This window comes from Oryza sativa, chromosome 4 (genome assembly GCF_034140825.1).
Source record: "Oryza sativa Japonica Group chromosome 4, ASM3414082v1".
NCBI lineage: Eukaryota > Viridiplantae > Streptophyta > Magnoliopsida > Poales > Poaceae > Oryza > Oryza sativa.
Window position 1 is genome coordinate 24,555,632 of NC_089038.1, and position 13,838 is coordinate 24,569,469.

The window sequence follows — 13,838 nt, forward strand, 5'->3', positions numbered from 1 at the left end:
AACACAACTATTGTTAGCGTGCCGGTAACAGCAAACACCAACTACTGTTCTTGCATCTTGAACAAACCCCGCTTCGCGCCACACCATGATTTTCTCCTTCCTTCACTTCCGCGAACAGACATCAACTCTGCATTGCTTGTCACTGCATCCGCACTTGGCGAAGCCCATGCGAATATGCGATGATGGTGTAAGTCCGCCCGCACATACAGCCAGAGAAACGCATCCGGTGTTGAGCATTTCCACGAACAGGTGGTGGGTGTCCTGTGGGTGCCCCCCTCACGCGCACGGAGCAAGGACGTTGTGCGTTCTGCTCGGAGAGAGGCGAACAGGGGCCCGAGGCGGAGCAGACGGAGCGCGTAGGCAAGGCGGGAAGGGAGAGCCACCGTCAACTCGACGGGAGCGACGACGGATTCGGGCGAGGTGGCGAGCGCGCGGGGGCTTGATCAAAGGAGGGCCGCGTGGAGCTGATGCGCGTCGCACAGAGCCACGCCGGCACACCGCGGGAGGTATGAAAGGCGACGGCGGCGGCGGCGCCGTCGCAGGCGTGGCGGTGGCGAGGAGAGGCGGCCATCGGAGTGCGCGCTTCCGCAGTTAAAGCCCCCAACCGCTTAACCGAACGAGCCCGGGCTGTCACGTTTCGCTAATTATCCAAGCGGACGAAGACCATACGTGACACTGCAACCGGGGCCCACCGTCGTCCGGGCCCACCTGTCATTCACACGTCTTTTTTCCTTTTAAACGCACTAGATCCGCCTCGTTGGCATTCTGCCACGCCATAGTTACCATGGCTTCCTCCGCTTGTCCCACTCCACTTCTCCTGCTGCTGCTCCCGCTCGCCGCCGCCGCCGCCTCGCTCCCGCCGCTGCCGCTCTCGACGGCGTCGCGGTGGGTGGTGGGCGCGGACGGGCGGCGCGTGAAGCTGGCGTGCGCGAACTGGGCGTCGCACCTGGAGCCCGTGGCGGCGGAGGGCCTGTCGCGCCGCGGCGTGGGGGACATCGCGGCGCGCGTGGCGGCGATGGGGTTCAACTGCGTCAGGCTCACCTGGCCGACCTACCTCGCCACCAACGCCACGCTGGCGAGCCTGCCGCTGCGGTGGTCGCTGGAGCGCTTTGGCATGCGGGAGTCCGTCGCCGGCGTCCGGGTCAACAACCCCGGACTCCTTGACCTGCCCCTCATCGATGTGTTCCAGGTAAGGGTTTCTCTTCGAGTAGCCAAAACAATATCCAAGCATTGGTTTGGCAAAAAGATTTTGGAGCTATCCGGCCAGTGTTCTACCCTTCTTAGATTTTGGCATTTTTAAATCTAACCTCGTTAGATTTTGGCAATGTTAACCAAATCTTATTAATGATAGTCTGAAGAAATAGTTCCTTAGTTTTTCTTACCACCACCATTAAATTGGCAGCTAGCTGTTTCTACTGTTAGCAAGTCAAAGATGGTCAATTTTTTACTGTCTTGCCGCTAGAAACTAGTCTTTTGATGATGGAATGCAAGAAAAGTAAGTAGGAGTAACTTTGTGTGAGATGAACAGACTGATTTACAATCTTGATGAAAGCTATGTGTCCGTTTAAACATTTAAGTCGGAGTCCATGCAAATTTTATATTGTCTGACGAAATAGTCATTACGATGCAATGATGCATAAGATTGTAGACTTACATTGTGGCAAGCAACAGTATGCATTGAACCAATTGACTTATAGCTAAACCAACTGCAGGCCATGCGGTTTTATTTAACAAAAAAACTAGTTGCTTAGAAGTCAAAACTTTGGAGATGATGGATTTTGAAATCAGATGATATCATCTCAACCTTGTCATAAAGCTTCCCAAAGAAACTTTAGGATATCCATTTTTGCATAATTAATAAGAACAATCAATTTCATGTTGAGGGCTTAAGTGTATAAGAAAGATCTGATCATATTTTCTATTTCAGGAAAGGCCAACAGTAGTTGTTGCTTGAATAGATTTCATTTTCCCCTTTTATTTTCTTCCAAACAAGTTTAATTTGAACGTGTACAGATTACCTACTAGTTACCAAATTAATGGTCCAAGAGGGTATCTTGCAAGCCACAATACTCTAGCTAGAACAGATCTTTCTTTCTACGGATCTATTCTAATGATTAAGATAGACGGCAACTGGTTGCATTAGGTGTACTACTTTTTATCTAATCCAAATCAAGTATCTATAGTTATCTCTCTTTTTGCAATGAGTTATCCAGTTAGTTGACCCAGTAATCTGTGAAAACAGATGCTCATAGAGTCACGAGTATATAGAGAGTTTATATGTACTAAATATGAAAGGAAACTAAAGTAAACAGTTTTAATACATGATAAAAACTCTGGTTTTTTATTCCATCTGACATGGTTAACATTGAACAACTGTAGGAAGTAGTGTCAGCTTTGGCCAGGAACAATATTATGGTCATACTTGATAACCAAATGACCACTCCAGGATGGTGCTGCAGCACAACTGATGGTAATGGCTTCTTTGGTGACAAGTACTTTGACCCAGAAGAATGGTTGAATGGCCTCAAGACAATGGCAACAATGTTTAGGAAAACAAAAAATGTTGTGGGCATGAGCTTGAGGAACGAACTCCGGGGCCCCTATGAAAATGTTAGTTTGTGGTACAGGTTGTCACTGAAACCTAAAGGCCTTGTTTTTATCTCAATTGATAGGGATTTTTTTGTGTGACCCATGGTATTGGAAAATTTCATTTACAATCTATTCTCATTTAGGTACATGAAGGAGGGTGCTGAATCTGTGCATACAGCAAATCCTGACGTCCTTGTTATCTTGTCGGGCCTGGAATTCGACAACACTCTCAACTTCGTGGTCCCAAATCAAATTCACCTATCATTTACTGGAAAGTTAGTCTTTGAGCAGCATTGGTATGGTTTCTCAGATGGTGGCAACTGGGAATCTCAGAACCAAAATGATGTTTGTGGGATGGTTGTTGGTTTCATAAAGAATAAAGGACTTTTCCTACTTCAGCAAGGCTGGCCATTGTTTTTCTCCGAGTTTGGGTTTGATATGTCTGGCACACACACCGGGGACAACCGCTATCTCACTTGCTTCTTAAGTGTGGCAGCTGAAATGGATCTGGACTGGGCTATTTGGGCTCTGCAAGGGAGTTACTATATCAGAGAGGGCACTCTAGCTTATGATGAATCATATGGATTGCTATCATGGGATTGGTGTACAGCTAGAAATCCCAGTTTTATTAAAAGGATCAATTCTCTGCAATCACCATTTCAAGGTTTGTGCTTCGCCTATCTCAGTTTTATTCTTGTCTAGCAACATTATCAGGAATATGGGAACATAGATTTTTGGAATGTTCTACATTTCGAATTTTATGTGGTAAGATTATATACTTTATACTGGACTGTTCTAATAAAAAAAAAGCATTTGACCTCTTTTAGTGAATCAACACATAAACTTCTGCATGTTTCGTCATAGGATTGGGCCCCTTCTCAGTACTTAATTGTTGGCTGAAATTTATTTTGCACTGATATAAATTTCAGATTATCCACCAGTATGCATGCATTGTTTTAGCCCTTTCATGAAATGACAATATGACATGTACCCTCTTAAGAGAACACTTCGATATATGGATAGTGCCGATGTAAGACATTTAAACAAAATATGGTATGTAAGACATTAGACAAAATAAGTAATGTGCCATGTAAAAATCTGGTAAATTTTAATCATTGCAATATGCACTATATTTCCTTGAGTTAGATAATAGTGCAAACTTATTTACACTCCAGGCCCTGGACTACCGAACAGCCAAGAACCTTACAACGTAATATTCCATCCTCTATCCGGGCTTTGTGTCGTGGTGAAATCATCAGAGGCACTTGAGTTGGGTCCATGTGATGAATCAAACGCTTGGAACTACACATCAACACACGAGTTGGTACTGCAACACACTGGTCAATGCCTCCAGGTCAAGTCTGTCGGTGAGAATGCACAGCTTGGGACCGATTGCAGCAAATCCAGTTCAAAGTGGCAGCTAATATCAAATTCAGGAATGCATGTTTCGACTGAACTCACTAAAAATGGAACCAGAGTATGCCTGGATGCCACTCCTGATGGTATCATCACAACAAATCCGTGCAAGTGCCTAACCGGAGATCCAAATTGCAATCCTGAGAGCCAGTGGTTCAAAATTATATTAAGCAGTAGACACACAGGCACCTCCATTTTGCAGTTGCCATCTGATGGTCCCTGGTCTCCAACATCATCTAGTTAACCATGGCACTATTTCGAAAATATCCTGATTGCGTGTGGTGGATGAATATGACAGAGTAAGGGCCAAGTTCCACCTAGTTAATCAAGGCAATTGGATGACTATATTATTGTAATTTGTAAAATAATACACAGAACTCCACATGTATATAGTGATGCCATTGAATTCACTTGTGCCTTGTTCTATAGAGTTCTGTTGAAACATGTCCTATGTGTACAAAAACTAGAGAGAATAAAAGGAATGTACAGAAAAATACCATGCTTGTTCTCTGATATACTATATAGAATAAAAAGTGTTAGTATTTTACGGTTGGTATATGTTGACATGGCTTAAAACATTGCAAAGTTCACTCAAAGGGATGGTGTCCAGTTATTGAGGTCGCGTGCATGGGTTGTCCACTTATTGAAATTTCTCATGCACATCTCAACTTGTGCATAGTTGGATACTTTTTTTTCTTCTGAAGACTTCACAGGTACTGGCTCAACAACCTCATAAGTCACTGCTTTGATTCGAGGGATGAAGCAAAAAACTACAACAGGAGCATCAGTCTGAGATCAATATTATTTCAGTTCCTCAGCAATTTACTGAATAATGCAGCTAGGAAATCTGCACTTCCCTTCTTAATACATTGGTACACAACTCTCCTACGTGTTCGAGAAAATAAAATTGTATTCTGAATCTGAAATATGCAAACAGCAATCGTGGCGCCAGAGAAAGGCCTTTCCCTATATTTTCAGTACACTCAACTTCTTTCCCTCTTTGTTCATTTCAATGTCGCCTTTCTCCTTTCCTTTTAGTTGAAGGGCAAAATCCTCATTCATCCTAGTTCATATTCAGCACGGCATTTCTTAACTGATCTGATGTGAGACAGATACGGAATCGCAAGCAGTTTACATGCATGATCTGGAATACAACTAGCAACATTCTTAGAGTAAAAGCAAAACCTCTTAACCTGTCTTTGTAGCTGAATTGTTGACAACGGCGTGAGGCTTTGGACGAGCTCCTCATAAACAGGATGCAAATAAATCCCAGTTGTGTGTGCACCAATGCTACACTACTGAATATTGATTGCTTCACGAAAAAATTATACTAACCAACCACGATTAGATCTGGTATTAATTGCAAATGAGGTACTACTAATAATCGATGCAAGTAACCAACATCAATACTCCAGTATCACTATAAGAAGTCCAAACCGAAGCTGTAACTGCAAGGGTTTGGTGGCCATTTTTACTCCAACCACCCACCGACCGACGTGCAGAGATTCTTTGTTTTCTCTGGTTCTGATTTCTGAAATAGGCCAGGTTGGTTTGGCTCATCAGTCGGATTATCAACCGGATTATTAGTACCACGATTCCAAAAGTACGTCTTCGAAAAATTTCTTTATCAGCATTGCTTCTTTAATTCATAAGTACGCCATACATTGCCCATAATAAGCTATCATCCGCTTCTTATTAAAACGGATTATTTACTCCATATTTCAAAAATATTTATTTTCTTTACTATAAGCAATGTTGCCTAGGCTATTTATTTTATATTATTCATTAAGTTTATTTCTTTAAATATTTAATTTATCTTTATAATTAAATTGATAGTTCACGATAATAATGTGCAAATAAACGCGCTATGCACTGCATTGTCACAGACGTACAGTGATGTCGCTTAGCTTGTCCTGCCTTGAAGGATAAAACAGTATTTGGTTGCATTCTTGAAACATCAGCAATGCGATTTGCTCACTCACCCTCATTCATGGCCTCTCCACTTCACACATGTCAAGGACCAGCAGCATAGCTTAGGAGAGATCGTCGTCTTCCGCCCATGGCAATCCCGTGAAGCCTCGCCATTCCCCATGCCGAAGCAACCCCGCCGCCGTAGTACTCGCTATAAATCCACCTCGCCGCTGCTTCTTCTCGGTGTCTCGCATTGCCGGACGGCCGGCGTCGACATGAGGCTCGTGGTGGTGTGGCTCGCCGCGGTGGCGGTTCTTGGTCTGGCCAGCCATGGGCGCCCCGCGGCGGCGGCGGCAGCGACGACGCTGTCGACGGCGTCGAGGTGGATCGTCGACGAGGGCGGGAACAGGGTGAAGCTGGCGTGCGTGAACTGGCCGTCGCACCTGGAGCCGATGCTGGCGGAAGGGCTGGGCAAGCAGCCTGTGGGCGCCATCGCCAAGGACGTGGTCGCCATGGGTTTCAACTGCGTCCGCCTCACCTGGGCCACGTTCATGGTGACCAACGCCTCCTACTCCTCCCTCACCGTCGCCCAGTCCTTCCAGCGCCTCAACCTCACCGAGTCCCTCGCCGCCATCCGCGTCAACAACCCCTCCCTCGTCGACCTCAAGCTCATCGACGCCTTCAAGGCAAGATCATTGTTATCTACTACTTATTTTTGACAATGCGAGAGAGAGAGAGAGATTGACCGACGACGCGCGGCGCGGCGCGGCGTGGCGTGGCGTGGCGTGGCGTGCAGGCGGTGGTGAGTAGCCTGGGGGAGAACGGCGTGATGGTGATACTGGACAACCACGTGAGCAAGCCGGGGTGGTGCTGCGGCAACAACGACGGCAACGGCTTCTTCGGCGACGCGTACTTCGACCCGGACGTGTGGGTCGACGGCCTCACCAAGATGGCCACCATGTTCGCCGCCGTCCCCAGCGTCGTCGCCATGAGCCTCCGCAACGAGCTCCGGGGCCCCCGCCAGAACTCCGCCGACTGGTACAAGTAAGTCACACCAGTTCACCACCCATTTGCTCGATCGATCCTCCTCATCAATTTGCACACCGACCGCCATGATTAGCATCTGCATCCAAGAACCACGCATTGTTCATCGTCGGCCATGTCCTGGATCGATCAGTAAATGAACCTGAAGCTAGTGGTGGTTGGCAGCTGAGCTGACTGACCGCGTCCGCCATTGCTCGTCCCTGCACAAGCATGTGAAGAACAGTAATGGCAATAATCTGATGCAGTTGCAGTTCGCATCATTCATTTCAGTGTACTGTGTACTAGCGCCATCTGCAAAAAATAAAAATAAAAAATGGCGCCAACGATGTAGCGGCTGAGCTGATAGCTGACGACTGCGCGGGAAAAAAATGGCGTGCGTGCATGCAGGTACATGCAGCGCGGGGCGGAGGCGGTGCACGCGGCGAACCCGCGCGTGGTGGTGATCCTGTCCGGCATGAGCTTCGACAACGACCTGGCGTTCCTCAACTCGCGGCAGGTGAACGTCAGCTTCGCCGGGAAGGTGGCGTTCGAGGTGCACTGGTACGGCTTCTCCGACGGGCAGGCGTGGCGGGCGGGGAACGCCAACCAGGTGTGCGCGCGGGTGGCGGCGAGCGTGTCGCGCCGCGCGCTGTACCTGCTCGACCAAGGGTGGCCGGTGTTCCTCAGCGAGTTCGGCGTCGACAACCGCGGCGGCAACGTCAACGACAACCGGTACTACGGCTGCGTCGCCGCCGTCGCCGCCGACCTCGACCTCGACTGGGCGCTCTGGACGCTGCAGGGGAGTTACTACCTCCGGGAGGGCGTCCTGGGCCTCGACGAGGTCTACGGCGTGCTCGACTGGGCGTGGTGCAAGCCCCGCAACGACACCGCCCTGACCAGGCTCCACGCCCTGCAGCGCCCCTTCAGAGGTAGGTTCGCCGCCGCCGCCGCCGGTATCTATCTTCTCCGGCGATGACTTTGGTTTGGCGTGTGCAGGGCCTGGTCTGGCGGAGGCGGCGCCGTACACGGTGATGTTCCACCCGACGACGGGGCGGTGCGTGGTGCGGCGGTCGTCGTCGGTGGTGCAGACGACGCTGGAGCTGGGGTCCTGCGGCGAGGCGGAGGCGTGGGCGTACACGGCGAGCCAGCAGAGGCTGTCGCCGCGGGACAGCCCGCTGCTGTGCCTCCGCGCCGAGGGCGCCGGCCGGCCGGCGCGCCTCGGCCTGTCGTGCGGCGACGAGCTGGCGCGGTGGAGCCTCACCTCGGACTCCAAGCTGCACCTCGCCGTCAACGCCTCGTCGTCGTCGTCGTCCCCCGAGACCAGCAACGGCGGCATGCTCTGCCTGGACGTCGGCGACGATGGCCGGAGCTTGGTGACCAACCCGTGCCGGTGCCTGAGCGCGGACAACAGCTGCGACCCGGAGAGCCAGTGGTTCAAGCTGGTGACCAGCACGAGGAGCGTGGCGGCGACGAACACCATGCTCGCGCAGCTGCCGCCAAAGCTCAGGTCATGGAAGATTAGGTCCCTCTGATGATTAGCCAAATCCATCTTGCACGTGCGCGTGAGCACAAGCTCACCATATACATGGTGGAGTAATCCACGTATCCATTGTTGTTGTAGAATGATCTTGCAAATTGCAATCGCCATGACGCCATCTGGCGCAGGAAGGAGAAGACACTGCCCTTGAACAAGAGCGGTGTTCTTGTGATGTAACAATTCAATTCATGATTCATCCATGCAATTCCTTCCCGTCTCTTATAAAGTTACGTACAGGTTTACCGCGAGAGGGATAATATTTTTGTTTTAGGTAATATTGGCACAAAATTGGAATTGATCTGCCAAAATACATATTCGTATTATAACTGTCTCCGGCAGATTCGAAACTTAGAACAAGCCCAAATTAATTGGCACAAACAACACACGCGAGATGCAGTAATTCAGAGCTAACACACGCTTGCGGGAAGCAATAATTATCCACAGCTAAGAGCCTGAGAGCAGCATAATCTGCTCGAAAGAGCATAAAAATCACACTGAAAATGGAGGTTCAGGAAGCTCTGTACAGAATCTCAATGTTCCTGAGGTTGTCCTGGGACGAACCGTGAGAGAGATCAAAGGCCAGGAAGCCATCATCTGTGTGTTTGAACTCTACTTCATGCTCATCAACACTGCAAATTTCCGGCCTGGTTGCTGAATACGCCCCAAACCGACCTGGCCCTCGGCATTGGATCTGAATTGTGATCTCTGAACAATCACCTGTGCTCGTGACGTTTTCGAGCGCACCACCTGAGTTGTACATGTTAACCAGTCCAAGAGGAGCAAACTGAACAAAGCCACCAAAAACCTGGTGCAAAAACAAGAGCATTTCTCTAAGAAGTAAACATATATCGAATGATTCATTGCTCAAGTATTCACCCAAAAAAAAAAATTGATTGCTCAAGAATAGATTGAGTTCTTAATACAAAGATACAAAAGGCTTGCATATTCGCGATAAAAAATTGATTGCTCAAGTAAGTAGGTGAATGGAGAAAAATCTGACCTTTATCAGCGCTATGGTATATATCTTACATGTCATAGTAGACAAGGAAACCTCCATAGTCTGATGCTTCTGAAGCCTTGAGAGAGAACCTGAAGGCGTAGCTGCAGTTAATAATCGTGAAAAAGATCGATGAAGGAGATGGGTAACAGTTGCAAGAAATATGTGTCCAATGGAATTTACATGAATTAAAAGCAAATACTGCAGTCTCTCCGTTCCAATCATCCCCAGCTATCTCCTCAAGTAACTCCACATCTGATGGGGAGAGATCACCAGTGATGCAGACGGTAGTGGGAACATGAGCATTTTCTTTCACTGGATAAGTCCAATTTCCAGCACCCTGACAGTTAAACACTCCGATGACTCCAGAAAACTTGTTCAAGTTCCATATTTTCAACAGACTGCACAAAAGTTAACTGAGTTAGTATTATTTTTAGAACAAGTAGCAGGAAACTTTTTAGAAAAATTGGTGTGTGTGTGTGTGTGTGTGTACCTTTTGCCATCCATGACAGGGTCATTGAACAGGCAATCGCGAGTTGGACGACCAGCATGCTTTGTTCTTAGAATCAAGCCATCTGGCAGAACAAGTTTTTTAAGAACACTGAAATCATGCATCCCTGGTTTGTCGCTGCATATCAGTTCAGTAATATAAAATCCATAATGAGATCATGCAAATTTCTTAAATGCAAATACAACATCTGCATAAATATACTGCAAGAATTACCTGACATAAACACCACCACCACTCAGAGCCCTCGCAGCTCCATGAAATTCTGCTGATTCATGCTTACTCTTTACATTGGCAAGAATGGAAAATTAGCTGCCAGCCTGGCATGAAAAAAAAGAAAGAAAGAGGTACTGGGGATGCCATAATCTCACATGAAACATATCCCAGTCAGGTATGAAAATTTCTCCCAATAAAAGGCTATTGAATGCCACAGTAGCAATGTGCAGGGTTTGCATCGTTGGCTCCCGAGGCATGAAATCTTCTGATGCTCTAGCAACTGCGCTCTTCAATGAACTACAAAGAACCAAGATTTACGTCAAATTTCATGTATGTCACACATATTGTTCAGCGACAAGAATATGTACCTAAAAATGCTGTCTGTATTGTGACTCATGCAGCAAATTAGGTTGTTTCCTTTGAAGTTCCGAGCGATAGATTCCTCAAGTGCTTGTTGATACTTCTGAGTTAATGCAACACGACCACCAAAACCCTTCCCAAGAGTCTCCATCACATTCTGCACATCTACCTTCACACCATCCACACCCACACTAGAAAGGTAGCTGTGCTGATCATTGTAGAAGTCATATATCATGGCAGGATCAATGATACCCACTCCAAATTTCTCCAAGCTGTCCATAGCTATATCCCTCAAATTTGCAACATTACCGGGAGACTGGACTGGGTAAACTAGCTGTGGATTGTACTTCTTCATCGCATCAGGTGTTGTGAGGACACCACCCCAATACCCATGTAAAGCATGCCATATGTAGACATACCTGTAGTTTCATACAAAGCCTTTTTCTCAGCATATATTATGAAAAGCATATTATAGAACTAGTATTTCAATAAGAATCAAGTACTTGACTCCATAGTGCTCTTTGATTTTCTTGACATGGTCTCCAAGATTCTTGCAGGTTTCTCCCCTAAACTTATCGTTCTCTGTCAGATCGATAAGTCTCTCCGCAAACCTAATAATATTGCAACATGGGTAAGGAACAGATGAGTGCACTTTTATGTGTATAGATATAATATGAGGTTATGACAGTGATTTACAGTTTCAGGGGAAAAAAAAAAGGAAATTGGATAGGAAATCTCACAATAAAGAAAAAGTATACAGTCTATGTTGGTGGATCTAGATTCTCTTTCACAAACAGATAAGGAGAGATTTCAAAATGTATTGGTGTTTATTTAATATGAAATCAAATACTCAAACGTCCATTTCCTGGAGTAAATTTTCTTTGTTAAACAGGAATTTAATATACTTCATGGACCGATCAGCAAGTTGAAAAATGGTTAGACGCTAACACAGTCTGTTCAATAAAGGCCTCATCCACTTCCTTGAATCCGTTAACGGTTTCTTGCCAGCCATCGTCTATAATTAGAAACCTTGGTGGTGCACCTCCTTCACACAAACTATACAACAAGAAATGCTTTATCAGGAATTGACAAATGGAGGATGCGGGTAATAAAAAAGACCTTTCAATTGTTTTCGAATATCACATAAGTAAGATCGATTCATTTGTACCTTTTAAGGCCCTCTTCAATTCCCACTGGGTTGACAGATTTATAAAAAGCATCCCAAGTGCACCACCCAAACCAGTCCAGGTTTGCAGGGATCTGGCATTTGTGATGAATTTCAACAGGACTTGTGAAAAACAAAATAACATAGAACTATAAATGACTAGAAAAGGTTTACATGATTAACAGTCTTATTCTAAGTAGAAGATAGAAGTACAAAGATGAACATCCTTAGCTACACTATACCTCTTTGTCCTCTATATGACTGAAAGTTCCTTTGATCTTAGATAACATCCTAAATGGAGATACAACTGAAGTGAGCCAGTTGCAAATAGAACAAAAATATGTGTCATTGTGGTTATGTTAGAGGATGACATTACTTGATTGATTCCTTCATAAGCTTGAAAGGGTTGTCCCCTGAGTTGATGAATACAGCATCAACTGCTTCCAGTGTCTGAACCTCAGGATCACCTAAAAACAGTCCACCACTGTACTCTTCAGAAATTCCAACCGAAATTCCAAAATTTGCAGTTCGTTTCAATTCGAACACCTCAGAATCCAGCAAATCCAGAATAAACCTACCGCTCTCGAAGCAAAATTGGAGCTCATTCTCAGGACTCCCCTGGAGGCTGGCTCGGAAGCCGCCGTCAAGAACCGGCAGCATGAGCGCGTACAGCGCGGCACCCGCCTCGCTCCTCGACTCCAAGAGCAGCATCTGCGTCTCCGCTGGCACGCCGGCGGCGTCCTCGCCCACCGTCGGGATCATCCACCAGATCTTGAACCTGAACAGGGACAGCCACTTCCACCCACTGCACACCAAAACCCAACAACGAATCAGTACCACCGCTGCCGGCCGCGGCGCACACCGCAATCTCTGCTCTGGGGGCGGGGGCTCTACCTGGCGAGGGTGCCGAGGGAGAACACGTGGCGGCTGGACGGGGCGGGCGCCGTGGCGCCAAGGAACGCGGCGCCCCCCGGGGAGGCGACGACCGCGGGGCGGCGGAGGGCCACGCTGGGAGGGGCCCGCTCCAGGAGCTCCCGCCCGCCGACCACCAGCGACCCGCGCTCCAGCCGCGCCATCTCCTCGCTCCGCGGGCACGCGACGGCGGCGGAACTGAGGCTGGGACGCGGCCACGGCCGGCATTGCGCCGGGACGAGGCCGCGGGGGCGCGAATTATTCCCGCGCGAGGGAGTAGGAGGAGGGGCCCGAAGCGGCGACCTCCAGGGCGCCGTCCCCGTCATCGCCATGTCAGCTTCGAGCTGGGATAGACTAAGATATCCGGTAGTACTTCCGCTGCCATGATCGGGACCCCCGCGTGTGGATGGGGGCGCTCGCCGCGACGCGAGAGAGACGGCGACGCTCGGCTCGCGTGCGCGACTACGCGGGGGGGACGAGGGCGACAGCTACGAAATCGGGGTTTTTATGGACTATTTGGCCCCCTTCCTTCTCGAAGAGCACTGCTAAATGTACTTAGTCCTTCCGTATCATAATATAGCAATATAAAATCGAACGAGACATTTCATAGTACAATGAATTTGGACATACTTCCTGTCCAGATTAGTTGTATTATAAAGGATATGTTTAGTTCTCACTAAAATTAGAAGTTTGGTTGAAATATGAACGATGTGATGGAAAAGTTGAAAGTTTATGTGTGTAGAAAAGTTTTGATGTGATGGAAAAATTGAAAGTTTGAAGAAAAACTTTAAAACTAAACACGGCGAAAATGTCACATCTTTATAGCACAACTAATATGGACAGGGAGCATGTCCAAATTCACTATACTATGAAGTGTCTCATCCGATACTAGATTGCTATAATATGGGACGGAGGGAGTAACTTCTTTCTATTTTTACAAAACTCTCATAAACAATAATATCATGCGTTTAATTTAAGAAGATAAAAATCATAGATATCTACGTATACTCACAGCATGATACATAGTCTAGTCTTAGTAAAACTTTAGGAAAAGAAAATTTAATACTAATAAACTTTTCCATTCTCAAATACCACTATCCCCTCTTGGATGACTTCGTTTTTTTACTAGAAAGAGACGATTTTTTTTCTCTCGTGTCAATTTTTAGCCAGCGAAATGCCACGTCATCATTTATGAGGGCAAGAC

At 47.2% G+C, this 13,838-nt stretch overlaps 3 protein-coding genes across 5 annotated transcripts; 2 read left to right on the top strand and 1 right to left on the bottom strand.

The window, feature by feature from the left end:
• The first annotated feature begins 762 nt into the window (after positions 1-762).
• Positions 763-4,561, top strand: LOC4336181 (glycosyl hydrolase 5 family protein). Its single transcript, XM_015778134.3, has 4 exons — positions 763-1,189; positions 2,380-2,627; positions 2,733-3,253; positions 3,765-4,561. The coding sequence occupies exons 1-4, from the start codon at positions 785-787 to the stop codon at positions 4,247-4,249; spliced, it is 1,659 nt and encodes a 552-aa protein (XP_015633620.1). The 5' UTR covers positions 763-784; the 3' UTR covers positions 4,250-4,561.
• Positions 4,562-5,457: 896 nt separating this feature from the next.
• LOC4336182 (glycosyl hydrolase 5 family protein) lies at positions 5,458-8,693 on the top strand. 3 transcript variants are annotated; one of them, XM_015781233.3, is made up of 5 exons: positions 5,458-5,608; positions 6,024-6,602; positions 6,713-6,960; positions 7,348-7,868; positions 7,936-8,693. In XM_015781233.3, the coding sequence occupies exons 2-5, from the start codon at positions 6,096-6,098 to the stop codon at positions 8,469-8,471; spliced, it is 1,812 nt and encodes a 603-aa protein (XP_015636719.1). In that variant the 5' UTR covers positions 5,458-5,608; positions 6,024-6,095; the 3' UTR covers positions 8,472-8,693. The 3 variants fall into 3 exon arrangements, with proteins under 3 accessions (XP_015636719.1, XP_066165662.1, XP_025880339.1); XM_066309565.1 differs by having other exon boundaries at positions 5,471-5,608; positions 6,030-6,602; XM_026024554.2 differs by lacking the exon at positions 5,458-5,608 and having other exon boundaries at positions 5,958-6,602.
• Positions 8,694-8,770: 77 nt separating this feature from the next.
• LOC4336183 (probable galactinol--sucrose galactosyltransferase 2) lies at positions 8,771-13,111 on the bottom strand. The gene is made up of 14 exons (XM_015781231.3): positions 12,617-13,111; positions 12,301-12,527; positions 12,099-12,189; positions 11,965-12,013; positions 11,726-11,817; positions 11,506-11,613; positions 11,061-11,168; positions 10,566-10,976; positions 10,353-10,494; positions 10,198-10,265; positions 9,967-10,101; positions 9,657-9,874; positions 9,477-9,565; positions 8,771-9,281 (listed from the first exon to the last, which is right to left on the bottom strand). Exons 1-14 carry the CDS (start codon positions 12,964-12,966, stop codon positions 8,985-8,987), a joined length of 2,385 nt encoding a protein of 794 aa, XP_015636717.1. The 5' UTR covers positions 12,967-13,111; the 3' UTR covers positions 8,771-8,984.
• Positions 13,112-13,838: the final 727 nt, after the last annotated feature.

Excerpts from the sequence above, each read along its gene's own strand:
- LOC4336183 (XM_015781231.3), bottom strand. The coding sequence starts at position 12,966 with ATGGCGATGACGGGGACGGCGCCCTGGAGGTCGCCGCTTCGGGCCCCT. Across the intron at positions 10,102-10,197 it reads GGTGGTGGTGTTTATGTCAG|CGACAAACCAGGGATGCATG; the intron begins GTAATTCTTGCA and ends ACTGATATGCAG. Across the intron at positions 9,566-9,656 it reads AGTATTTGCTTTTAATTCAT|GTTCTCTCTCAAGGCTTCAG; the intron begins GTAAATTCCATT and ends CTACGCCTTCAG.
- LOC4336182 (XM_015781233.3), top strand. The coding sequence starts at position 6,096 with ATGCCGAAGCAACCCCGCCGCCGTAGTACTCGCTATAAATCCACCTCG. Across the intron at positions 6,603-6,712 it reads AGCTCATCGACGCCTTCAAG|GCGGTGGTGAGTAGCCTGGG; the intron begins GCAAGATCATTG and ends CGTGGCGTGCAG. Across the intron at positions 7,869-7,935 it reads CCTGCAGCGCCCCTTCAGAG|GGCCTGGTCTGGCGGAGGCG; the intron begins GTAGGTTCGCCG and ends TGGCGTGTGCAG.
- LOC4336181 (XM_015778134.3), top strand. The coding sequence starts at position 785 with ATGGCTTCCTCCGCTTGTCCCACTCCACTTCTCCTGCTGCTGCTCCCG. Across the intron at positions 2,628-2,732 it reads AATGTTAGTTTGTGGTACAG|GTACATGAAGGAGGGTGCTG; the intron begins GTTGTCACTGAA and ends ATTCTCATTTAG. Across the intron at positions 3,254-3,764 it reads TCTGCAATCACCATTTCAAG|GCCCTGGACTACCGAACAGC; the intron begins GTTTGTGCTTCG and ends TTTACACTCCAG.